This window comes from Thamnophis sirtalis, unplaced genomic scaffold (genome assembly GCF_051295495.1).
Source record: "Thamnophis sirtalis isolate CommonGarterSnake01/CBP01778 unplaced genomic scaffold, rThaSir2_p1.2 scaffold_1, whole genome shotgun sequence".
NCBI lineage: Eukaryota > Metazoa > Chordata > Lepidosauria > Squamata > Natricidae > Thamnophis > Thamnophis sirtalis.
The window spans coordinates 320,666-348,316 of NW_028261381.1; the positions used below are offsets into that span (position 1 = coordinate 320,666).

General features: G+C 41.6%; 1 protein-coding gene across 6 annotated transcripts in view; it reads left to right on the forward strand.

The window, feature by feature from the left end:
* Positions 1–1,372: 1,372 nt before the first annotated feature.
* FN1 (fibronectin 1) overlaps positions 1,373–27,651 on the forward strand; it is a 97,019-nt gene continuing 70,740 nt past the window's right edge. The window contains exons 1-9 of one of the 6 annotated variants that reach the window (XM_087706232.1): positions 1,373–1,652; positions 3,613–3,741; positions 6,997–7,134; positions 9,213–9,344; positions 10,010–10,147; positions 20,363–20,521; positions 21,652–21,843; positions 22,729–22,908; positions 27,162–27,338. In XM_087706232.1, coding sequence (XP_087562358.1) covers positions 1,499–1,652; positions 3,613–3,741; positions 6,997–7,134; positions 9,213–9,344; positions 10,010–10,147; positions 20,363–20,521; positions 21,652–21,843; positions 22,729–22,908; positions 27,162–27,338 — 1,399 coding nt within the window. In that variant the 5' untranslated portion in view covers positions 1,373–1,498. The remainder of the gene's footprint in view (positions 1,653–3,612; positions 3,742–6,996; positions 7,135–9,212; positions 9,345–10,009; positions 10,148–20,362; positions 20,522–21,651; positions 21,844–22,728; positions 22,909–27,161; positions 27,339–27,651) is intronic. The other 5 variants (XM_087706199.1, XM_087706214.1, XM_087706208.1 and 2 more) reach the window with 5 other exon arrangements.

A 27,651-nucleotide genomic window follows, 5' to 3' on the forward strand; every position in this document is an offset into this window, starting at 1 on the left:
TTTGACGGGTCACGATTTGTCTCCAGGAACCAGAACGAATAAAATAAAGTTGGCCATGAAGATGTTGGGAATCTTTTTTCTCTTCCAAATGCTGTCTTCCTCAGTAGAGAACATCTAATTTGGCAGCTGTTCTTTGTCCCACCATCTCTGTGTTTGCCCAGCCTGTTTACAGCCTAATAACTTTTAGCTTTGGTATACAAATCTAATAACCTAATAGATGAGCAGATTCATAAAGTTGGAGGACTTTAGAGGTCTTAGTTTCTTTTTATTGTTTTCAATATTGCTCATAAGCTTTAGCTCACTCTGAGCTACCCTGTTCCATAATTCTCTGATTATGTTCCCTACCTCCCATTCCCCATAGATAGAACAGAATTCTTTATTGGACAATTGTGATTGGACACAAAAGGAATTTGTTTCCGGTGCAGAAGCTCTGTCTACATATAAGCAACAAGTGATAAATCATGATAATCATAAAATGCAATCATCACAAACCATAAGTTACAACACTCAGGGATAATCATAGGAGAAATAAAAGCAACAATACTCCCTCTTTTCCCCCAGCATTGTAATTTAATGATGTTGGGCATTGTTGTTTATTCCTTTTGTCTTTTATTCCTTTTATACATCCATTCATGCTTCCACTTTCTCAGTACAAACAAATGAAAACCGACAGACATTAAAAAAAAAACCTCCACCGAAGGAAAAAGAATCCCACGGAGAGAGGAATAGAAAAGGGGGAAGAGAGAAAGAGAGACAGGACTGGAAACTTATGCAAACAGGTTTTGAGGCGATGAACTGAGATTTGAGTGAATAAATTGCCGTAAATGGGAGTGGAAATATTATCCCAGTTTAAACTAAGTCTATTAAAGCTATTGGTTATCTACCTCCCCATGACCGGTCATTACACCTTGGTGTATGTAAGGTTTCACTGCAGGTTTAAGAGAGAAGCTATTGTTCCTGTAAGCCTAGTTATGTTTTTGCACTGCAAGCGAGGCTCAAGTCGTCGCTCAGTTTCCCTAAAACTCGAATAAAGTCCCCGTGACTGGCTGAGCCCGGAGGGTCCAGATATGACCGGCTGGCCACATTGGCTGAACTGCAGCAAGAGCTGAGCCAGAGAGACTCGGCTCAAGCCCGCTCGAGGCTTTCGGAAGAGAGACCTTTGTTTGCTCTGCGAGGCGACTCCCGGCCGTGACGCGATCCCCGCCCCGCCCGGGCCAATTGGGCAGGCGTTGCCGTCCGAAGGGCTGTCTCCGGCGAGACCCTCCTCCTCCTCTTCCCCCTGCAACGCCCGGCGGGGGTCCTGGGGGCTCGGAATGCTATATAAGCCCGATGCGAGCCAGCCCTCTGCCCTTCTCGCAGCCTGCAGGGCTTCCGTCAGATTGGAGAAGTTGAGAGGCGGTAAGAAGAGAATCTGCAAGTTTCCCTCCATCCCGCTTGATCGACCGCTTCGCCTCCGGTTTCAAACAAGACCCGCTTGTTTTCCCGACAGCTTCCCAAGATGCCGGACGGCCGATGGAAGCGAGCGGTGCTTTTGGTGCTGCTGAGCCTTTGTTCGGGCGCGGCGGTCGGGGGCTCTCAGCCCCGCGGGGGGAAAAGCAAGAGGCAATCGCAGCAGATCATCCAGCCCGCCCTGCCCGCCGGCCACAACAAGCGTGAGTGGTTCTGGGATGAGCCGGAGCGGCTTCTCAGGAGAGGAAACGGTCGGGGACCAGCCACGCTTGGATAAAACCGACATCAGACTTAAGGGGCGCGCCGAAAGTCGTAACGTTGGGTGGTTGTGAAGGGTGGGGTGGGGTGATAAAATGTACTATATGAATAATGGGTTAATGGCTCTTCCTTGAGTCTGCTCGGGTCCAACACATGAAATCATCAGATTGAGACGAAGAAAATTTTGCCAAAAACAAAAGGGATGATGGGGAGAAGTATTTTGGAACTTAACTTTAGGTAGGGATTTAGCGATGCCCGTCCAAGGGTCTTACAGGCTGTTAAAGCAATTTAGGACAACCTTTTAATGGTGCGGGAGTTACTTCCCTTGTGGTCTCGTGTCTCCAGTTAGCTTTGCCAGTTTGATAATCCATCAGGGACCCTCGGATGCGAGAAGGCTGGACAGCTAGGACGTTTCCAGTGCAACAGCCTTTTCCAGGGAATTTTCAGATTAATTGAACTGAACCGTGTTGTCGAGAGGGGAATCCTCTTGGTTATGGCAGTTATATCCAGTTTTTCTGCCAAGGAATTCAAGCTTGAGCTTCCTTTGAGACTCAAGCCTAATTAAAGATTTATTGTTGGAGTATATATTACATTACATTGAGCCCCAAGAAAATTATTCTGAATACTGAATGCCATCTGATTAGATTGGGCACCCTACTCTTGGGCAAGTCTGGTAAAAGATTTGCCACTTCCCAAGTTTTGCCAGTTTGCTGTGGCTGGGGTGGTAATTCTTAATTTTTATTTTTTCCATTGACACCAGTGAGAAGCAAAACTATCTCATCAGAATTGCCAAATTGTGTGAAGATGTTGAGAAAGCAACATTTGTTGGTTTTGTTTTTTAATCCAGTTGGAGATGGACTCTTGGTGGTTAAATTCCGTATTTCAGGGCCTGCTGGTGGAAACTTTATTTCCATATATATTGATTTTTTATAAGAGATGTTCCCTGGTCTGTTAGATTCTTCATTACTGAGAAAAGGGATTCTTGTCCTGGCCTATTTCTCTTTCACATACATTTGCTTGTTTAGGATAAATTAATTTTCCTGAAATCCAGGCATTTCTCAAGAAGAATATAAGTTAGCATTCAATTTTTTCACTGCAGCTATACCAGCTAAAGAGGAAAAAAATGAGGTAATCCAGAAAGGATAACTTTCTATTTGTTCTCTTCTCTTACAGAAGAACTGGAACCAAAAATTTCTATATTACTTATGATTGACTTGAAAGTAAAAGAGGGGAAAACATCTTTCCTGCTATAAAAACAGACTTTAAAATTAAGATGTTTGAATTAATTTTGAAAAGTATAGAACATACTTTTTCATTTTAAAATCTGTATGTGAATTGAGAAAAGAGATGCTGAAATAACACTTTAAAATTGTTTAGAAAGTATGATTTTCCATTAAAGCTAAAGTTATCTCAGGAAATGATAAGACTGTAAATGTGGGGAAAAGGCTTGGAAATTAAAAAAGAGAGGGACTAGTTCTACTTTGCAAGAATAAATCTGCTTAGGGAAGAGAGCCAACGTTTCTTTCAAATCTTTTGGGGTCTTTCCATCGACTTTCATGAAACATTGGATTAAGCCTCCCAGCTGAGCAATCTTTTCCAGCTGTTAACATGCTGCTCCAGAATGAAAAATCTCTTGTGGTTTAATCCTATACATTTAAAACATGGTTAAACAAGAGACGGATGGAACTGTTTTGAGTTTAACTCCAGTCTTGAGTTGCCTGCATCTAATATTAAATTACACAGAAGTTTCAAGATGTATAAGGAATGTCTGGCCAGGAGTTAATGTCTATTCCATGCATGTTAGGGGCTGACACTGCTTTCTTCCCCACATTCTTCTCCTCACCAGGAGAGCCACGCTTGGTCTCAACGATAGGATGCAATTAAACAGTGCTCTTTCTTTCTCAGAGGGATGCTATGACAATGGACAACATTACCAGATCAACCAGCAGTGGGAGCGCATTTACTTGGGGAAGACCCTGGTCTGTACTTGCTATGGAAGCAGCCGAGGATTCAACTGTGAAAGCAAACCGGAGCGTAAGTTGGATGCGTTTCTTGACAAACTTCTGGCCAAGAACACCTTTTCCCCCCCTAAAATGAAAAGTAGATATTTACATGGATGGAAATATCCTGGGCTTTTAGTTCTTGGAAAAGACAGCGTCCACATGTAACATTTCTCCCTCTGAAGAAGATTACTCCTACTGTATTTTTTCAGTTTAGTCTCCAAGCCTGTCAATTTCTGACTGTTCCTGTCTACTGCAGATTGGGAATACCCTGGAAAAACCTTGCATTATTTTATGAAACAGATTATTTCTTTATTGGTATGGTCTTTATTGTCATTGTACAAAATAAATACAACAAAATTGGTTAGGTAGGAAATTGGTTCCTACTGTAGTTTTCACACGAATTCGACTCAAGAACTGCTAGCATGGATTAATCTATCAGTAGATTTCTGTGATTACAACTGGAAGCCCCCAACTACTGTAGAAAATCCTGGGGGGGGGGGGATTCTGTGACCCACAGATAATTTATATCAAGGCTTCTCTGGTGCCCTTATTTTTAATCAGGAGAATTCCGAGGGACTTGAATTGCTTGACATATCCTTACCATTGTACAGACAGATATTGTCAATGTAGAGGTAGAGCGGATTAGGAAGTCAAAGTCATTTTATGATAAGATTATAAACGCAGAATCTTCTATCAAGTCTAAATGCACCCCTCCCCTTCATCTTCATGACAACGGGTGAGAGTCTTGTCTCAGAGGTGCTTTCTCAGTTTCCAGTCTGGACTCGGTTCTTTTATCGGACTGTTAGTAGCCGCTCTTTCTCCTGCGGTCATTCTTTGTGCCCATTACAGCTGAGTGTGGCAGTAGGCAAAGTGTCTTTTAAGAAAGCTTTGTCCCTGGACGTCTTGCTTTACGTAACTTTAAGAGGAACCTTCGGAGGGTGCTGTGTACTCTGAAGGGGACCCCTTGGCCCCCTTAAGCTCTTCTCTCTGGCTTTGTGAAAAGGTTTGGCTTTGCCTTGTCAGAAGGAAGTCACAGCCTTAATGCTCTGCAGATAACAATGTACGGAAGGACACCCCCACGTAAGATAGGATGTTAGAGAAAATGCTGCAAAAAGACTGGAGGAGAAAAAAATATCTGGCGGGTCAGATTTGCAATGGAAAACATTTTGAAGCAAAGGAAAAAGAATATCCAAAAATTGACAAGACCAAGAAAATATTCTACTTGTGCTACTGAAAGAAGTTATTAAACAAATTAAATTTATTAATTTTCATGTCCCCATGTTAAAAAAGTAATACCACATTGGAGATACAATAAGATAGAATAATAAAACTCTATATAATTATAAAGTAAAATAATGATTGGAAATTACAACAGATTTCAAACACTTTGCATGTCACTACAGAAACATTGTGGTAATAGGAAGCAATATGTTCATGCTACCTTGTGCTTAGAAACAGGTTGTGCCACCTCTTGTCTTTCCCCCCCTTTCTGGAGTCTGCTCCCTCCACACTGCTGCCCAGGGTCCTTCCCGCCATCTCCCCCTCCGTGAGCATCATCTCCCAGATTCTCTCTCTAACATTGTATTTAGCAGAATTGCTCCTCAGTGCCTCATTGTCCTGCAAGAGATGTATAATCTCATTTAAATATCTGAGGTTATCTGTGTCAAAACATGTAGGATGATAATTTAGAAGTGAAGCCCAAGATTTACCTTTTGTAGATATTCACGTGTACATATTGTACGTACGAATAAAGGACAGGCATTGGATAGGCAAGGATGATGACATTGCAACTGCCATCTTGTCTACTTTGAACCCAACCTGACACGCCTTAGATGTGTCAGTCTGTCAGCAGGAACTGAGTCACCACAGCACTCTGCCTTGGTTTCCCAATCTTCATGGCTGACTCATGAAGGAGACCATGTTCTGATCATATATCCAGGCTTGTGCCCAGACTAAAATAGGTCCAGAGAGTCTATTTCTTCCAGGATGTCTGAGCTGCATTGCATCAACTGCACAAATAGTCCCTTAGGGGATATTAGCAACTGATTGATTGCTTTTAAGAACTCAACGTCTCCTGTGGGTTTCTTGAAGCCATACTATCTCTTCTTTTAACATGGCTGGCATTTATTGCTTCCCCTGTAAAAATATATTTACTAGATTCATCTAGGCAATCTACTGATATGCATTAGCTATAATGGGAAGGTCTAAAAAGGATATGTAATTGGGAGCATAGCTTCTAACATCCTGCTCACACATTCATATTTTAAAAGTTGAAACTAATCCCGTAGAACCAGATTAATCAGACAACAGACTTGCATAACAATAAGTAATGTCATCTATTCACCTACCTTGTAAATATATCACACCATGTCTCTGTGGGTTCCAATATTGTCTTATAAAAGCTTTTTTTTCCACCTGACCAAAATAATTTCCTGATGGCTACTGAGATTTCAATTTAGCAGCAGAAGAAAATAGTTTTTATTCATTTATTGCTACACGATTTGCCTATCTTGTCTTCTTGATAATGTGCTCTGTCAAAATGTGCTGTTGCCAATCTTGCTTCTATACCTGCTTATGGGCCTTCTGAGTTCTACAGTGATAAAGAGTATTGAGGAACAATTTTAATAACATCTCTCATTTTCTCTTCTCCATAAAGTGACTAGAACTTGGGCAAGAATACCATCTCTGTTGCCTGGAAAGTCTCTTAAGGGCAAAGTGCCGTAATGGATCTCTTTCCTTGTATGGAGGCAAATAAGAACACTTCATTGGGAAATTGTTTAACCATGATAGTAGGGTAGCCTCCCGTTTCAATTCATCTTGACAGACTCACCTGACAGCCCTTTGGATAACAAGACATTTACTTGGTTCCTATAATCTAATCTAGTAAGGAACTAAATATTTGACCAAATATTTGAACTTTGGTTTTCCACACGTCTATCCTGTATCTCTTGGTCAAATGCATTTTCTTATTATTTTCTCCACTTATTTTAAAAAATGTGCTTTTATACAAATGTTCCAATTGCCTGGAGATTCCCTTCTACTGTTAACGTGGATTTTTTTAGTTGTCTTTCTTCTTTCATTGGTCCAAGCACCTCTCCTATTCTTTGTCTTTAGCTACATCATTAGCATCCAAAAAGCTTCTGCTTGCCACTATGATAACAATAGCAGTCAATGCCACCATTAATTTTTGTGTGTAGGCCACTAGGAATGAGGTAGGGAAAGGAGATTAGAAGCTGCAAGTGGTAGATTTATCTGTGGTGATTTTTTCCCCCTTCTTTGTACACAGCGGAAGAAACCTGTTTCGATAAATTCACTGGGACTACTTATCAAGTAGGGGAAACCTATGAACGCCCAAAGGATTCCATGATCTGGGACTGTACTTGTATTGGCGCTGGGCGTGGAAGAATCAGTTGCACTATTGCAAGTATGTATTAAATCCTCCCCTGAGATGCTTAGATGATGTTGTTAATCCTTATACTCATGTTGCTGGAATGTCACAAAATCTAGTGGTTTCCACAATAAGAAGAAGTAGGTACCACACATAATATTGCATAATTGTAAGAAATTTGTCTGTGGCAAAGTTCAATCACGAGGGAGGGAGAGAGAGACCACTGTAAAATGAGACCACTGATATTTGCTGCATGTTGACATTATGAATAGGTGTGTAGCTTATACCTGAGTTTTTCTCCTGCATGAAGAAAAGGAGAATGTGGAAGAAGGCTGAAATAAACAGGATTCAAGGTAGTGCTAGATTTCCCCCTCCAAATCTTATGACTTGAGGCTGGCTTCGGTTCAATTCTGATATATTGTACATAAACTGGAGCCTGTATCTATGTAGCTGCCATGAGCTTTGTGGAACTGCTCTGTGAATGTTTTTCTTGAAAGACTACCATATTTTCTATAAGATGCACTTCCCCCTCCTCCCAAAAGTGGGTGGAAATGTTTATGCATCTTACAGAGCAAATATTGCAGCGGCGGTGGTGGTGTTAGTGCGGTGCCAATCAGCTGTTCTAGGCAGTGGGGATTGCCGCCTATTACTGCTGCCTGTTCGCTGCCCCACCATTCGCCGCCACTTGAAGCGAATGGGCAGTGGTGGCGATCCCCGTGGCTAGAACAAATGATTGGAGGTATTCCAGAGGCAAATCCAATTGACAACCAGCTGCTTGGCAGCAAAGGCTGCATTGTTCCCTAGTGATGGAGTCTGGAGCATCTTATAGTCTGAAAAATGTGGTATTTTTCATTATTACATGTCAGAACTTTGACCTAATTGTAAAGCAAGGATGAAACTCTTCTGCAGATGACTCCAAATGTCTGACCTAAATTTCTAGCAATCCTAATTAGTATAGTCAATATGAGAGATGAAGGGAAGTGCGGTTCAACTTTTCTTATAGTTCTATACTTTATAATCCAAATGTTTTTAACATCTCTAATAAATTAGGAAGACTTCTGAAACGAGAGGAAAATGGCATGTTATAGTTATTAGACTCTACGGCCAGGATGGCGAACCTATGGCACACGTGCCACAGGTGGCATGCGGAGCCATTTGTCAGGGCACGTGAGGCATGTGCGCGCTGGCCAGCTGAGTCCAGCCTTTTTTAAAGCCATTTTTCGCCCTCCCCGGGCTTTATAAGAGGCTGGGGAGGGCAAAAAGAGCCTCCCCCTCTGGAGGCCCTCCGGAGCCTCCCTGAAGCCTCCAGAGTGCAAAAAAACAGCCCTATGGAAAAACCGGAAGTTCGAGGATGGACTTCTGGTTTGCTCGTAGGGCCGGTTTAAGCCCTCCGGAGCTTTCAGGGTCTTCCGGAGGCTTCCCTGAAGGTTCTGGAAGACAAAAAATGCCCCTATGAGCAAACCAGAAGCCTCCGGAGGCCCCTGAAAACAGCCCTACGAGCAAACCGGAAGTGACTTCCGGTTTGTCTGTTGAGTCTTTTTTTGTCCTCCGGAGCCTTCAGGGAAACCTCTGGAAGGCCCCTGAAGGCTCCGGAGGGCTTAAACCAGCCCTACGAGCAAACCGGAAGTCTGTCCCCAAACTTCCGGTTTGCCTGTAGAGCCGGCTTTTTGCGTTCCGGGGTGGGGTGGGGGAGGCTGTTTTCGCCCTCCCCAGGCTCCTATAAAGCCTCTGGAGCCTGGGGAGGGCGAAAAAAGCATGCAAAAAATGAAGGGTCGTGCCTGTCATGCGCGAATGCACACTGGGGGGTATAGTGCATTGCATTATGGGTGTGGCACTCCCGCGCATGACTCTCCTGCGCTCCCCCGCTTATGGCATGTGAGCCAAAAAAGGTTCGCCATTGCTGCTCCAGGGACATTCATATTGGAAAAGAAACTCGCTGCTTTTCATGGCTGTCCACATTATGAAGGATTGTCCAATGCTGAAATGGATGAAGGGATCCAAGACTTTATTATAATATAACTGGGCAATCTTAAAGAGTTGCTGAACTATTACGTACACTACATTCAAGTAGATACATCACTTGAAAAAACAGCTTCCTATGCTTTGTTTTTCAGATCGATGTCATGAAGGTGGCCAGTCTTACAAAATTGGTGATACCTGGCGCAGGCCTCATGAGACAGGAGGCTTCATGTTAGAATGCGTCTGTCTTGGCAATGGAAAGGGTGAATGGACTTGCAAACCAGTTGGTATGATTTAGTTTTCTTTTATGCATTTCAGAGATCAAAAGTATTTCAGTTGCAATTTCAGGTGACTCTTTGTGATAACATTTTTTAAATTTTTGTTTCAGTTGATATATAAAAATACTCAAAACATGCATACATGAGCAAAATTTACCTGGACTTTTGCATATCCCTGCTGCTGAATATCCCTGAATATCTCTCCATAGATAATAAACAAATTCATCCAGAATACAATTATGCCACAGAGAAGATGCCTAGGTTAATCTGTCCCCTGCTGTCTGGTTTTTAGATTTTTTTGATAGGGAAGGGCATACTTAGTTAAGAGAGTCATGCGCCAAAGTTTGATGTGCTTTATTGATATAACAGAAAATTCTTCAGATCATTTCAAAATATAACCCTATATATAGTTATATACTCAAATATAGCTGTTCCTTCAAAAGGAGCATAAAATGAAACAGCTGTCAGCAAACCAATGTTGCAAACACTTAAAAAATTCTATTTCATTGAATTGCCAAATTTCTGCATGCTGTGTTTTTAACCAAATGCAAAAAATTATGGAAGCATTTCGTTTTTTTTCCTAATTAAGAAATTTAATTCTTTCCTTGATGAAATTGTAAATTGTGCTGTGAGGTTATTTTTCTTTTTCACCTTTGAAAATTAATTCCCCTTAGCCGAGCGATGCTATGATAATGCAGCTGGGACATCGTATGTTGTTGGAGATGTTTGGGAAAAGCCATATCAGGGCTGGATGATGGTGGATTGCACGTGCCTCGGCGAAGGCAACGGGAGGATTACCTGCACTTCCAGAAGTAAGTATGGCCTCATGGCAGAGCATTCATTCTACCTACACTGGATATTGACAGAAAGCGCAGCAAGTCTTTTTTTAAAAAAAAAACATTTTTTATTTATTTTTGAACAAAGACAAACAAACATAAAAATAAAAAAAAAATCTTCCGTTACAAATTTGTAGAAAGTGTGTCAGTTGGTTACAGTATTTCCATGCTTCTCTTCCATAGTCATCCCCTGCTTTTCATATCAAATCGCATATTTTAAATTCACATATATTCACGTATGTCATGATTATTATATCTCAACCTTAATTTGACTATAATTGTTTTTATATCCTTTTATATATAATACTCAAAATCTAGAATAGGATTATATGATAACATTCTTGTCAACTTCTAAAGGGTTGCCATGACTATTATCAGGTTGGCATTCGAGGGAGGATTCCATGCATACCTTCGGCCAGAGTTGGATCTCATATTTCTACAACCTAGTTCGTGAATATGATGTAAGACGCATGATAGAAAGGAGGAGATAGAGGAGTAAAGTTCAAACGCAATTAAGCGAAAGCCAGTTTAGGCTCCATAGAAGTCCGTGCCAAGATGTTCATCCTAATAAATGAATGGGGTTTTTTGAACTTTGTCTCGAGGCTCGTAAATTAATTAGGTCATCGCTTGGGAACTTCACAGAGAGCCTAAACTGATCTTTTAGAAATCTATCAAGATTTCCGGGTTTCCTGAATCCCGGGCTCTCTGAGCACTCCCTCAATATTTGAGGTGCTTGGAGGGAAAATCAGGCAACCATGGCAGAAGGTGGATTATCGGAAGAAAGCCTGATTTCAGGGGGAGGAAGTCGGCCAGCCCCCCCCCCCCCATCAGAGCTCCACGCTTCCATGCTGTGATGTCTTCCCCAGCAGCAGAAGCAAGAAAGGATGAGTACTTTTGGAAATTAACCCCTAAGGCAGCTGAGGTAGAGTTCCCTTATCCCAATTCCCAGATACAGGGAATGGTCTCAAGCAAGCTGGCAAAGGTGGACTGGAGGTGGGACTGGAAACAAGCCAGGCTCCCAAAGCCCCCGATGGAATCCCTAGGAAGTGCAAAAGAGCAACTGAGGGAGGATTTTGACCGAGCCACCCTTCATGTTGAGGGTCCATCATGCCGCCCAAAAGAGAGGGGAGGGACATCTGATCCTGTTGAAGGGAGGAGATGCAGACTGGAGTGCAGCCCCCTCCCTCTCCGGATAGAAGAAGGCCAAAACGTGACCAGTGCCTCTCCCATGAAGCAGGCAAGCTGCCAAGAGCAAGTAAACCCTTCCCTCTCCGAACTACGGGTGAAGAAGATGACCAGCCATATCAGGTGCAAGCATACAGAGGCCAACAGGAGGTTGGAGGAGTAGGGCTGAATGACCCACCCCAATTCAGGGGAAAGTTGGACGGAGACTCAGACCAGCTAGCCCTATTCCTTGATTCAGCTGATATCCACCTAGAACGCTATGGGCACCTCTACCCATCCCCCAAAGCCATGGTGAATACCATTGCACAGGGTCTAGAGGGAGAAGCAAGGGAATGGCTAGCAGCCCTCCACAAGAGGAGAGCCCCCAACTTCAAGACATAGATGACTTCCTGCAACTGCTAGAGGCCAGATTTGTGGAGAGGAGGAGGACCCATATGCGGAAGAGGAACTCAGCAACCTAAAGCAGAGGGGCCGCCCCATCAAAGAGCACATCCGTGAATTTAGGAGGGTCATAGGCAGGCTACCCCCTTTACCAGAGCGGCTGCTGGTGCATTTTTTCAGAACAAGCCTGGAGAAGCAAATTGCCCAGGTAACTGCATACTGTGACACCCCAAATCAACTCTCTGAGTGGTTCTGAGTAGCAACAAAAGTCGACAGCGGTCTGCGTGCCAACGACATGAGAAAGCAACCAGACACACAAGAGAGAGGTCAACCTGACCTGAAACTACCCAGCCGGCGGGGAACCACAGCACCACAGCAGGCCCTGATACCAGCCCTCCCTCGAAGTCTGCTGAAATGCTACAGATATGGGGGGGGATGGGCCACATGGCAGCTGCATGCCCAACCCCAGCCCCAAAACCAAGCCCAGACCAAGCCCAGGGCACAACTAGAATGAGGGCACAAACGGACCACCAACACGTCCGGGAAAGCCCTCCAGGCTGCAGAGGCCCCTTCCCCCTCAGGCGAAAGTGGTGGAACCCCAGGCAACAACAATCATATGAATCACGACAGTGAGGACGAGGGAGAAAATGACCCAATGGTGAGTGAATCAATTCACCCTTTCCTTTTTCCAATATGCCTCAAAGCCCCCAAAACAGAAAACCAGGGGAATTTTCAAGCCTTAATAGACTCAGGCTGCACAAGGTGCTTGATCAACTTAACCACAGTCCTGAAATGGGGGATCAGAGGAAAAAGACTGTCCCACCCGATCCGATATGAGCAGGTTGACGGGTCCTAATGGGAGGAGCCTATGTCACCCACCTAACTGAACCAGTGAGACTAGAAATAGTGGATCACTGGGAAGTAATTCAATTCATAATAGCCCCCAAAATAACAGACGCAGTCATACTGGGACTTTCCTGGCTAGACAAGTGGGGACTGACCATCTGGTGGCAAGAGGGTACCCGCAGACTTAGGATATCAAGGGGCCCCCAACCCCTCCCACACAAGCAAGCAGAAACTCCACCCAAGCTGGAAACCCCCCAAAAGAGCCCACAAAAACAACTGGCAACCACATCTGACAAAACTTCAGAGGCCGAACTGATTCTGATGTAATATCAGGACCTCGCTGAAGTATTCAGTGAGGCTGAGTGCGATGTTCTACCTCCCCACTGCGAGACAGACTGTGCCATTGAAATCATTCCTGGAGCAAAACTATCCAAGCCCAAACTGTACACCATGACACCCCGGGAGATGCAAGAGATGCGCAAATACATAGACAAAAACCTAGTAAGGGGGTTGAGCCAGCCAAGCCACGGGTTACGGCACTAGTCCTTTTCAAAGAAAAAAAATATGGAACTATGAGGTTGTGTACTTTCGAGGGATAAATGGTGTGTGCATACTTATCTTATACCCTGTCCCCCTCATGAAGGACATGCTATCTCATCTGGCCAAGAGAAAAGTCTTCACCAAACTCAGAGAAGCATACTACCAAGTATGTATCAGAGAGGGAGATGAGTGGAAAACAGCATTCAACTGCCCCCTAGGGAGCTTTCAATTCAAAGTGTTGCCTTTTGGACTGCAGGGCCCCCCAGTGATATTTATGCAGTTAATAAATTAGGTGTTGCACGAGCACCTCTACAAGGGGGTCCTCATCTACCTAGATGACATCCTTATCTACACTGAGACCATAGACGACCACGTACCCCTGGTTCGCCAAGTACTGGAAAAACTTCTCTATTCTCTGTAGCCAACCTGTATGTCAAGGTATCAAAATGTGAATTCCACCGTGCACAGTTAGACTACCTGGGTTACCGAGTGTCAAATGAGGGAATAGAGATGGACCCAGCGAAAGTGCAAGCCGTCATAAGCTGGCAACCCCTTTGCACCCGCAGACAGCTACAAAGCTTCCAAGGGTTCACAAACTTCTACAGGCAATTCATTCCCTCCTTTGTGAAGATTGCGAAACCCCTGACAGACCTCCTGAAGACAGGGAGCCCAGGGACAAAAGCCTCATCTGGGACTATCTCTACAGTGGGACCTAACCTGCCAAAAGGCATTTGAAACACTGAAAGAAATGTTTGCAAAGGAGCTGCTGCTGAAGCATCCTGACCTCGAATAGCTCTTCGTGATCCAGGCAGATGCCAGCGACATGGCAGTGGGAGTGGTGCTAGTCCAAAGGAACAACCAAGGAAACTTACAACCCTGCATCTACACCTCCCGCAAGTTCACTGACACAGAGACGATGGGCGGCATGGGAAAAGGAGGCGTTCACAGTGAGATGGGCACTGCTAACTTGGAGACACCTGTTGGAAGGGAGCTAGAAACCGTTTGAAGTCTGCACTGACCACAAAAATCTGGAGGCACTTAGGACCCCAAGGAAACTATCACCCAAACAAGTCCGATGGGCTCAATTACTTCAACTGTTTCGATTTTGTCTTAAAGCACATTCTAGGCAGGAGGGACTTTCTAGCTGATGCCCTCTCCCGCATGCCTCAGTACAACTGCAAACAGGAGCACGTAGTGGACGCCATCATTCCCTCTACTCAAACAGCTGCCCAAGTAACCACCAGGTGGCAGTGCCATGACCGGAAAGGCCAACCTGCAAGCGATCTAACCACAAGACTCCAAACCAAACTGCTAGCAGACTCCAAACCAAACTGCTAGCAAAACAACCAACACATCTTGACGAAAAGAGATGAGCTTGCATGGAAGGGGACAACACTCTACGTCCCTGAATCCCTACGTACCCTAGTTCTACAGTGGAGTTACGATGCCAAACCAGCAGGCCACTTTGGGTTCGTAAAGACTTTACACTTAGCCCAGAGGCAGTTCTGGTGGCCTGGCATAAAGAAAGATGTGGATAGTTACGTGAAAAGCTGCACCATCTAAAGCGGCACAAACCTATAAGAAACAAGCAGTTAAACACCAGGCTCTGCAACAGCCATTCCGGATGGGAAAGAAGGTTTACCTCTCCACAAAATATTTGAGATTAAAACTGCCTAGCAAGAAACTGGGGCCAAAGTTTATGGGACCATTCCCCATAGTAAAGATCATCAACCCAGTTACAGTGCAATTGAAACTACCTCGATTGTTGTGGAAGATACACCCAGAGTTTCATAGTAGCCTATTGAAACCTATGATTGGATCCACTCTGAGACCACTACCCCATGATCTCCCAGGGTCTATGGTCATAGGGGGGCAACCCCATTATGAAGTTCAACAAATCCTCGATTTGAAGTGACACAAGAGACAACTCCAATACTTAATCAAGTGGAAGGGCTACCCCTTATTAGAGGCATCTTGGGTAAAAAGTAGGAATATCCAGGCTGATTGTCTTATAGCGGAAGTCCATGCAGAAAATCCAGGCAAACCTGGGGGAGGAACACATCCCTATATTATGTACCTGTACTCAAATTGTCTTTGTGTCAAACAGATTGCTTTCAGAGAGTGAGGGGAGCCGGATGTCAACTTCTAAAGTGTTGCCATGACTATTATCAGGTTGGCATTCGAGGGAGGATTCCATGCATACCTTTGGCCAGAGTTGGATCTCATATTTCTACAACCTAGTTCCTGAATATGATCTATGAAGCATCATAGAAAGGAGGAGATAGAGGAGTAAAGTTCATATGCAATTAAGTCAAAGCCAATTTAGGCTCCACAGAAGTCCTTGCCAAGATGTTAGTCCTAATAAATGAATGGGTTTTTTTAAACTTTGTTTCAAGGCTTGTAAATTAATTAGGTCAGCTCTTGGGAACTTCACAATTCTATTAAATCATCCTCAAATCGTCCAATCACAATACATCTTTATAACATATTCTAGATAAAGCTTTTAAATCTCCTCTCATATTCTCCATGTGTTGTTTATATAAAATTTCATATTATCAAAGTAATATATCTATATGTATTATTATCATTATTAATCATTATTTAATTATAGCTATTGTCACTTCATTTTATACATACTACTAGTAAACTAAATTTACCTTAGTTTTTATTATGCGTTTTCATTGCATCAACCTGTATTTTTCCAGTAATAGTGCAATCTTATATCTCTTACCATTTGTAGCATTAATATTCTAGTTACTTTCTTAATAAATCTTATGTGAACCTCTCTTCGCAACATGTTCCTTTTGTATCTCATAAAAACTCAAAACCCAGAATCTGCTCTTTCCATCAGCTTATCTTTGGTTATCACTGGTGCTTCTTTCAAGATTTCTCTCATTATCTCCATCAATTTTTCTCTCTTTTCTTCTTCTGTGCTTTGAAGTCTGGGGTAGAGCTTCAATCCATCTATCTCCGCTTTCCATATTCCGCTCTTGCCATTACCAACCACACTCACTTTCATTGTCAGTATCCACAGATTTCTTATCTCTTTGCTGATTTTTTTCTTCCATTTTTTGAAGTCTGTCTTCCACATTCTTCATTTGATAAGCATCCTTAGTTTTCCATCAATTTTTTCTGTTTTATATTCCATATTCTCCCATCTCTTTTCAATTCTCTGTGTCACAAGTAATAGATTTGCAATCTATTTGCAATCTAACATTTGCAATGTTATAGTTTCTTTTTCTTGCTGCGCTATTGTTCCAATTTTGCAGGCAATGCCACTATAGGATTCAAGGCTATTTTAATAAACTTCAAACAGCTTCATTTATTATCTTTCAAGTCAAAATGTTGTCTTCCCTCCAATTGCTAGTGATAGAACTCTCTAAAAGCACCTGTATAAACAACTTGTGCTCTTCCTACTATCAAACAAACTCAAAGAACCTTGAATCTCAAGTGATCAAACAGAAAGAAGAAAAAACAATGTATCCAGCCTCTGGCCTCTATGTGGCAGTGTAACTGCTTTTCCTCCTTTTGTTACAACCCTCATTATAATCCTTCTTATTATCTTCTTTATATTCCAAGATTAAGAAAGGAAAAACCCCTTAATCCAATCAACCCAATCAAGCATTATAAAAAAAGGAAAATTTTAATCCATAGATGTAAGCAAAAGTGAAAAAAAGAAGAAAAAATTAATCCATTCAGTTTAAAAAATAGGGAGCCTTTGCAAAAATTCCATCCATGAAAAAAAATAGAAACAGGATAACACACTAAGTTTAATGTGGATTAATTTTGTCACTTACAGTCTTCTATCTTCAATTTTAATTTAACTTAATTTTTTTGCGGGGGTAATCTGTTTTTCTAATAATAACATTTCCTCACCAATTCGACACACTTTCTCTTTTCGCTTTCTTCCTGTTCCAGAGCTGTCCTAACTTTAGCAGCTTCATTAGCTGTGTTTCTATCGCTGGGAAAAAAGAGGATATTCCTGGATCCTTCAGGGACTTTGTTTTGCCCCTGAGATCAGCAGGAGGTGCCCTTCTCAATCACCGTCTCTGCGGGACGGTTTAGGTCCAAATGGACCGTCCAGCGGCAGAAATATCAATTGCGATCTCGGAGCACCAAGATCCCACGTCGTGCCGTCACGACGTCAGCCCTTTTTTTCGAAAGTATATCAAGTCTTGGTGTCATCCTGAAGAAGCTAGCTTAGATCCCAAGATAAATTTATGAAAGTTTTAATTATTTCTTCAAACTATCTTTAAAGACATTGAGAAAGTTCCACTAAACAATGTAGAAGTCCTTAGAAATAAAGACAGTATGAAAATTTAGTTCCATAGTTAAGTTACCAGTAATAAACAAATAAACTTATTTAGTTACTCTTCCACAGGAGTCCTTCTCCTTTCTACATTATTCACGCAAGTCTCCCAGTTTTTTTGAGTGGCAGATGACTGCATGGCAATGAAGAAATTGGGAAATTTTCCTTTGGTGAATTTCCTTAAATTCTAATAACATTATAAATAAGATTGGCATATTAAAGATGGAAGAACCTAAAATGAAATTTTGAAATGTTCTTTAGGATGTTAATTTATGATGAAAAATTACTCCAGTTGTATGCAAGATAATCACTGACATGCGTAGCAAGTATTTAAAAGTGGAGTCATTGGTTAAGTATTTGTTATTGTTAGTCATGAAGTTGTGTCCGACCCATTGCGACCCCATGTTTTCCTCCAGGTCTTGCTGTCCTCTACCGTCCCCTGGATGGTTAAGTAGAAGCCATGCTTAAGCTGCTTTGGGACACCCATGGTCTTTTAGAACTTTCTTGGGATGGATTTTGAGATGATATTTAGCTTTTAATTGAGGATAATAACTTTTCTTTAGCATAAACAATCGAGTATATAAAGTAAATCCTCAGTTTGAAATTAAATCTTAAAATCATAAAAGCAACACTTTTATTTAGTGTTTTTTTTCTGACTGGAAACCTTTGGAGGAAAATGTGTGTCTGAGTGTCAAATGGGAAAGATACAAGGATGGAATGTTCTCAACTGCCAGGAAAAGCATGATTAAATTAATCACATTGACAGTGTCTTATAATACAGTATATGGCTCAGAAATCTGTTGCTGGATTCAAAAGGAATTCTTATTTTTTTTCTTAATACTTATCTTTTGTACTGTTTGAAACTAAAACAGTTGGCTTTGTACAACATTGCTATTTATTCAAAATGCCAAAATTTTATACAGTTATCCCAGCACACATATTAAATAATTCATTACCAAAACCGGAAAATCATTGTACAGAGTAATCATTTCTTAATGATGTGCATTTGGGCAGATTGTATTTCTGTGTGCAGTACTTTATCTTGAATTTTATAATGGTGTTGTTCAGTACCATAATTTCTTAACATAGCATAATTTGTTTAGGGTCATATAGGTTTGGAACAGACTCTGAAACTTTCCTCAATGTTTTAAATTCCTTTATCATACCTCTCAGATATCTCAAATGGTTTGTTTCCATTTTCCCAAAGTTTGTAATATTTCTTTGTACTTCCAGATTAATGCTCAGTTTCTAAATATATCTAGTTGAGACTAAGAACTGTTCAGAGTATAAATGTGTTTACGTTTGCATTAGAAAGTTTACCCCTACATTATTTGTATTTTGCATTTAGTTTTATTAAAGTATATAATTACTGAAGTGGTGGAGGTCCCCTTATAAGTATGGTCAACTCTTAACCATCCAGCTGGCTCCCAGCTTTGAATATTTTAAAAAGTATGTCCATTCATGCAGCTGAAACCACAGACCAATTTCATGACAAACTCAAATACTCCCTTCAATCTGGCTTCAACTCTTAAACATTTTCCTCATTTTCATTTTTTGAAACCCAGCAGCTAAGTGATTGGGATGGCATAGCATTTTTTCCCCAGAGTTGTGTAATAATAAATGGAGCAGAAATTTTATGTAGAGGGGAGCAATTTATCCCAGGGTGAGACAAATTATTCACCTCATATTTCTGCCTTTCAATTCAAGGTTGATTTGTTAATTTATATAATTTTTATAGCCACCTATTTCACAACAGTAATTTTAGATGATGAACGCGGGTTTAAGAAGAACAGCAATATGTTTATATTTGTAAATATAAGCATTCCAAAACTATAAAATGAAATACATTCATGATTTCTTTAAAAAAAAACTGCACTTCCAATAAGTCAAAGAAGAGTTAAAAAAAAAAAAACCAACACTTGTCCTACCTGTGGACTTTTATGCCTGAGGAAATAGCCAGTCCCTTAGTGCCGGGTGAGAGAAGGCCATCCAGAGTTCCAGGAAGCTGCTGGTCCATTGGGCAGGCAGAGTGGCAGTGAGGTGCAACTCCTAGGCCTCATGAGATAAGACTGCCTAAGAATGTTCTAGTGGAACGAGCAGAGTACATGTAAACTCGGGCATGTAGGAATTTATAGAGGATAATTAGCATGTTAAATTGCATTCAGAAATCTTCTGGAAGGCAGTGCAGCTTGTTGCGCAGAGGTGTTACATCACAGTATCAAGGAGAGCCATAATAATGCCATTGCATTCAGTTGCAGTTTTTGAAAGCTTTTGAAAACCACGTTTCTGTACTGCACAGCAATCCAACCAGGGAGTGACTAGGGTGTGCATGACAGTGAATATGACCTCCTGATCCAGAAGCAGGTGATGCGCAAGGTGAACCTGTGCAGAGCCCTTCCTAGGCGTGGCTACCACTTGCCCTTTGAGTGGGTCCAGAAGGACCCAAAGAATATGAGTCTTAGGTGAAGTCACAGAACAGCCAATACTGCACAAAAACGTCATGTGATTTGTTTGATTTGGCCTAGCATGCTGCCTAAACTCAATTATTGTCTCTTGTACACCACTATTTATGCATGCAGCTGTAGCATCCTTTTTGTGGCCTCAGATTTTCTCTGGAATGACTGGAATCAAAATCTGTGGACATTTTAGTATTGGGGAGTTGTTCGAGAGTTTTAAGAGTTTTAATAAAAAAAATCTGACCTGTCTTTCCTTATATGCAACATTAGAAAAGGACTTTCTCACACAAATGTACTGACAAAAATCCATTTTCATTGAAGCAGTTAAAATATGCCAATGGTAGTTTTAAATGAGACTAGATGGAAATGTTGACTACATTAAAAAATCCAGTATCTGTCCAAGAGGATATAACCATCATGAATGGGTACAGACTGTTGAAATAGCACAGCTGTATGGACTCTTCTTTTCTATAGATAGATGCAATGATCAAGACACCAAGAGATCTTATCGAATTGGAGATACCTGGAGCAAGAAGGATAACAGAGGAAATCTCCTTCAGTGCATCTGCACAGGGAATGGCAGAGGGGAATGGAAATGTGAAAGGCATTCCTCTTTACAAGCCACAGGCATAGGTAAGCAGGAGATCTGGACGTTTATTCCTTCTTTATTTGCCTTTATAAAAAATTACCCTGGGAAATCATACATTCAAAGTGAAATTCAAAATATTCAAATTGTGTTATAATCTGAAATGACTCAAGGTAATCTAGAAAACAACTACAAAGCCAATTTATAATTTTAAAAATGCCAACTAATGAAGTCTGGCAAACCCCCACAAAGCCTCTTCCTATTTGGCAGGCTTGACTTTGGAGTGATGAGAGCTTAATCAAAGACTGAAAGTTCAGATTCAGCTACCCACAGAATGGAATGTGGTAGTGAAGTTATCAATAATAGGGGAAGCATTTTGGCAACAGTGTGGAATTTGTTTTGATGAACTGCAGAATAGATAAATGATCATTAATATAATCCAGTAGAACAGTTTAATGGGCTTTTCAGTGAAAAAGAATGTTCAAATGTTCAAATGTATTTTAAATCCAAAGGTTGCCCTCTGATTTTAAAAAAAAATCTCTTCCTAGAAATCGGCTACAGGGAAAAAGACTTTTTCTTAATATAGTTACAGGAGGGCAGATTCCAGTAGAACATTCTGAAAAATATGCTAACTATAAAAGTAGTTTGGTAGTGGAACCAGTTGCTGATGGAGACCCGGAACACCTTTCTCCCTTTGCTACCTGTGTATAAGCGGAGGCTGGATCTTCCAGGGGATATATGTAAAATTGGACTCTTTCACTGTGCAACGGGTTGGAAGATAAACTAACTGGCGCTTATTAACATGAGTGTAAATGATAATCCGAGAGCAAACTGATCAAAAGTATTGTTGCATTCCCAGTAGAAATTCAGCTAGGATGTTGAGAGGACAATTTGGATGACACATTTTGGTTCCAGTCAAAATGGTAAAAACAATATTAATGTTGGAAATTTCACATTACGGTAATTTAACCACAAGAGATTGCATGATTCAGGAGACTATCAAGATTATGTCTGTCCATTCATCCATAATAGCTGCCCATTTCAAATTCATGATTGGATGGCTATCAGTGATTAAAAACAGGGTAAAAGTAATGGTAACCAACCTTAATCAAGGTGTGTGTGTGTGTGTGTGTGTGTATTAATGACTTGCAAAACACCATTGCTTTTTTATATGCAGGCAGCGCATCTGCAACTATCACAGATGTACGGACTGCACTCTACCAACCGCAGCCCCAGCCGGCTCCTTCTGGACATTGTGCAACTGACAGTGGCATGATGTATATTTTGGGAATGCAGTGGCTTAAGACACAGGGAAGCCAGCATATGCTATGTACTTGTCTGGGCAATGGAATCAGCTGCCAGGAAACAGGTAGGACATAGATTTCAATATTTATTGGCATATAGAAGATATTTCAGTCATTTACCCTATGATAATGCATGTTCCTGATGGGCGTAAGCTGGATTGAAGGTCACTAATGTAAAAAACAAGTGATTAGCATCATGTGATGAGTCTGGCCTTCATGCAATTAAGCCTATAAAAGCATGATCTCAATGGATTTGATGTGAAGATAGTTTAGTGTGGTTGGTTTTGGATACTGTTATCTTCCTCCCTTCAAAACCAACCAGAACTGTGACTTTTTCTTATTTACAAACCCCCTCTGAAGCTAAACCCACATCCATTTACAAAGAGGGAGTGAAATCTTGAAATTCTTTTTGGACTGCAACAGACTTTGATAGCATTTCCACTGTATTTTATTTTTGTGCAATGAAATTATCATACAAATAATGTAAATTGATGCAAGTAATATAATTTCCCACCTAATGAGAAGGAAGGACTCACTGGAGAAGAGCCTAATGCTGGGAATGATTGAGGGCAAAAGAAGAAGGGGACGACAGAGAATGAGGTGGCTGGATGGAGTCACTGAAGCAGTCAGTTTTAGCTTAAATGGACTCCTGGGGATGGTAGAGGACAGGAAGGCCTAGAGAATGTTGTCCATGAGGTCGTGATGGATCGGATACGACTTCGTGACTAACAACAACAATATAATTTGAATCATTTGTGTAATGACATTATTCAATGTATGTCAGTTACTGAAATGACATACTTCAAGACAGGGACCACAATCCCATTGATTTGAAAAACTGAAGTTTCACTATAATAGGTATTTTTATATAAATGCTAAATATTAAATATTTTTCTGAAACCAAATAACAAAATTCTCATATAGTTATAATGGTCTTCTATGTTTTAAAGCTGTGACCCAAACGTACGGTGGCAATTCCAATGGAGAGCCTTGCGTTTTCCCATTCACCTATCATGGAAAGACTTTCTATTCGTGCACTTCTGAAGGACGTCAGGATGGGAATCTCTGGTGCAGTACAACCTCCAACTTCGACCAGGATAAGAGCTACGCTTTTTGTACAGAGCAAAATGGTAAACTTTTTCAAGAAAAAAAATAGGTTGCAAATTTCAGCAGGGAAAGTGGGAAAGTGATGGACGTACAGAATATATTAATTATAACTTAGCATTCTTTCACTGAGGATGAATAACATGCTTTTTAAAAAAGGCTGGGCTGGGAATAGAAGGAGGTGGATCTTCACTGGATAAAGGATACAAGGAAAGTCTTGAGAACCAGGGAAGTATAAGAGGGAATACAGAAGTCAAGCATAAGTCTATCAGAAAGGCTATTCAGTGCAATACATGAAATTGGTTTAGCATAAGAAAGCTAGGTTTATATCAAGAGGTCCCCACAGCTTAACTAGATAGCAATGGATAGTATTTCTCTGGAGATGTCTTATCAGCTAAAATGAAAAGCAGTAGTATCGTATACCAGCTTGCAAGCTTCTCCTGTGCGCTGCTTGGAGAGTCCAAGCATGGTTAAATACAGTTTTTCTCCAGCTGATGGCGCAGGAAGGTCCAGGAATGGGTTGTCCAATCCTTATTTGCCCAAGAGACTGAGTCAGAATTGAAGCCACGCCTCCAGCTTTCCCTGCTGATATCCAATTCCGACTCAGGCTTGTCCGAAAAGAGATGTCAATTTTTTTTGCTCTGAGTGAAAATTGGTTTCTTCCTTAGAATAGTTTATTTATTTCTTTATTTCACCTATCTTTAATATTATTATCGGAAGGAAGGTGTTTGAACTTGGCTCACAAGTTCTTTTCCCACCTGCTTGTGTTAGGGAAGTGAATTGTGCGGGTTGAATCCTCCTGGAGGTTCCCAGGTTCCCCGCAAGTAAGCAGCCGGCTGTGCCAGCCGTTGGAGTCTATTGCGGTTCTGTTCGGCTTGATTCTGATTAGTGAGAGCCCATGGAGGTTCCCCTGCGTTGCCGGGGCCAACGGTCATTTTGCTAAACGTTTTGAAAGGATCTACTTGACTATTGCCTTAGGCAGAATATTTATTTTAGTTATTTCTTACTTTGTAAAATGTCATTATCACACTGTTCTTCCTCTGATCCTGCCCATCTTTATTCGGAGCATGCCCACTTTTGGAGTATGGTTTTAACATACCATAAATCAGTTTGGCCCTTCGTGTAAATGTAGTTTTCTGCTCCTAATGTAAGTGATTGCTTCTTATGTTTAAGTCTTTCCAAAAGTCTGAAATCATCTTTGCTCCAGGCTGAAATGAAACTGGGCAACAATGGGTTGGAGTCAGTTTTGCAATTTTTAGCCAAGGAATCTTGTCATTAGGATCAGGGTTAGGTGTTTGCCAACAGTTGTTTTGCTTCCATCCCATTAACTAAGCCAATGAAATGCATACAGCAGGGATCCTCAAACTTTTTGAAAGGGATTCGCAGCCCCTCAGACTGTTGGAGGGCCGGACCGGCTGGGTGGGCGTGGCTAGGTGGTCATGTGACTGGGTAGGTGTGGCCAATTTAGCAGTCCATTTTGCCTTTGTCCTTGCTGTACTTGCCCCTCCCCTACTCACCCACTGGCCCTGTGAGATCATGTGGCTGTGAAAACCGTCCTGAAAGGCTGTTTTTAAAGTGTTTTTAAAGTCTTTTAAAGCACTTCTTTACAAGCTGGCAGCAGAGCCAACAGCAGCCCGTCCCCCTACTCACCCACTGGCCCTGGATTACACGGCTGCACTGGCGAGATTCCCTCTCAGTCAGCTGCCCCCCCCCCCATGCACCCTTCAGCCTTACCTTCGGCAGCAGTGGCAGAATCAGACGTTCAGCTCAACCACTGGTGAAATAACTAACCAGAAGTGCAGCTGGAGTGGATGCTGGCTGGAAGATAAGAAGGCTGACGGTGAGGGGTGGGGCGACGGACGGGGCCGAAGCCCACCACTCTGCGGGCCACTTTGCATTTGCTGTATACAGACCACAGCCTTTGGTTTGAGGATCTATGGTGAACCTTTTTTGGCTCATGTGCCATAAGGAGGAGGAGCGCAGGAGGGTCATGCGTGGGCGTGCCGCACCCATAATGCAATGTGTGACCCCCAGTGTGCATGCGTGCATGAGAGGCACTCCCCCTCATTTTCCTATGCTTTTTTCGCCCTCCCCAGGCTCCAGAGACTTTATAGGAGCCTGGGGAAGGTGAAAAATGGCTTTAAAAAAGGCTGAAGTCAGCTGCCCAGTGCGCGCATGCGCGTTGGCCAGCTGACAGGGCAACGCCTTGCATGCCCTGACAAATGGCTCCCTGTGCCACCTGTGGCACGCATGCCATAGGTTCGCCATCCCAGATCTATGGCATACAGCATGCAGAGATGTTCAAAATGAAAATAGTTTGTGCCATTTTGCTGACCTGGGTGTCCTATATATGTGAGGAGGAACTAAGTTAAATAGAAATAAAGCTAGTAGTCTGCATCTTTGGTTTTCTGCCTGTTATTGGCTGGCATTTCTTCTTTTAAAAAAAAAAAAAAAAGATAGCAGCCCAATTTCTATATTAGGTGAGAAGGAAAGAGGTCTTTTGAATCCGATGACTGCAATGCTCTGATGTCCCTCCAAGTCAAGCTGGAATTCTCAGCCAGGTGGCCGTATATGGCCGCCCCAGCAAGGGGCTACGGTGGCCTTTCACTCTGAGAGATCTGGAGGGACACATGCCTTGAAACTGGGATTCATTTGTGTAGTTTAATAATTCAATATTATTTTATCTTAAAAAATTGCCAGATAATTTAAAGATTTTTACGATTACCCATTGTAGAAAAGAAACATACCAAAAGCTTTGACTATTTCCCTTACTTTAATTTTTGATCTTAGAAGATGGGAACAATATAATTCTGCTATTGCCACGGCAGTTCTTGCAGAGAACTGGGTGTATAATCTGAAAATACAATTAAATTCTGCCTCATAATTTCTCAATAGTTTTTTTTCCTGTGCCAGGGGTTTCTATTTTTTTACACAAAATTTTCAGAGAGCTTGTGATTTTTGAGCTTATTGGAGGTGATTGTTCTTTCTCTCATTATTGCTGTTAGATGTTTATTCTCCTTTTATATATTTTGGTAACTCAAATACGACTAGATATGTGGTGAACATATCTAGTAATTCTGCTTCCTGCGTGTAATTCCCAAGAGAGGCGGGTTGGGCCCAGAGAGGAGGGGGACTCCCCCAGAGTTGCCCATCTGGCCTTCCTGCCTAAGGACTCACTGCCTCTTTGGGTTCTAGGCCAGCACTCTCGTCACTATGACACCATCCTTCCAGAGCTCCCTTGTGCTGCCCACACTTTCTTCACTTCTGAAACTTTTCACGAGGTTGATTGGTAGAAGAAAACCAGGTTGAATTTTTGGCAGGGAGCCCCTGTACAGATCAGCTATTGACTTGCAGTGGCTTTCGTGCTTTTTGGGACCAAGACAGGAGTGCCAGAGGCTCCGTCTCACAAAGTGGATGGAGCAAAGCATTCGGCCCTTTCTTTCCCCACGTGAGAAGGAAGGAGCAGAAACCAAATGGATCTTTTAAGCCTTATAGATACTTAAAACCCGTTTCAGCCCTTAATAGGGCCTCTTTGTGACCACTTAGGAAGGCAGCCCTTGACATGCAAAGGTCGGTGCAGCTCTTGAGTTGATGTAAGTTGCAAGTTGATCTCACCCTGATAAGATATCTGTCTCTTAGGTTGTTTGGAATTCCTTTCTAAAGATGGTCCCAGATTACATAAATAGCCAAAAACCTGAAAACATATCAATTTTTATTAGATAAGAGCCGAGGTGGCGCAGTGGTTAAAAGCAGCACTGCAGGCTACTTCAGCTGACTGCAGTTCTGCAGTTCGGCTGTTCAAATCTCACCGGCTCAAGGTTGACTCAGCCTTCCATCCTTCCGAGGTGGGTAAAATGAGGACCCAGATTGTTATTGGGGGCGATATGCTGACTCGGTAAACCGCTTAGAGAGGGCTGAAAGCCCTATGAAGCGGTATATAAGTCTAACTGCTATTGCTAGATAGTTGATCAATTAAAAAAACTTATTTTCCACATTTTATGTTCTCATAAAAATGGCAAAAATCGCCATTATTTGTTGTTGCTTCTTTTTCTCATTTCTCGTTTTCTTAATTCCTAACATTTATTATATTTTCTTTAAACGGTGATTTCCCATTTGTCAAGAGAAAATGACTTCCTATGAAAGAAAAATGATTGCAATAAAGTTATTATTATTTAGTTATAAGTTATTCAGAAATAATATGGTATGCTGGACAACTGTAAAATAATTGGCATGCAGCTAAGCTACAGTATTTGTTTGAATAACAATTGTTTTCTTGCAGTGTTGGTTCAGACGCGTGGTGGAAATTCCAATGGTGCCCTGTGTCACTTCCCTTTCCTTTATAATAATCGGAATTACACTGATTGCACTTCTGAAGGACGAAGGGATAACATGAAGTGGTGTGGAACTACCTCAAACTATGATGTTGATGAAAAGTTTGGATTTTGTCCCATGGCAGGTATATTGCAGATATGTCTGTTAGGACTCAATATTATTCCTTAATTCTCGGGAATTGTGAAGATATGTTTCGATTTAAATATTCATTCACCTTGTATATACAGTTAGTTGTTGTATATAAAAATTAGCCTCAGTAAAACTGATTTTACAATTTTATTATGAGAATAAAATTTGTGAAAATCTATTTAAGACATTCAGAATACAAAGTTCAAATGGACATTCATATTTGAAGTGCTCAGAAGAAAATGAATACTATTAGCACTGATATAAAATAAGTATGGAAGAAATAGAATTCCCAAGAGTCAATCTTGTTA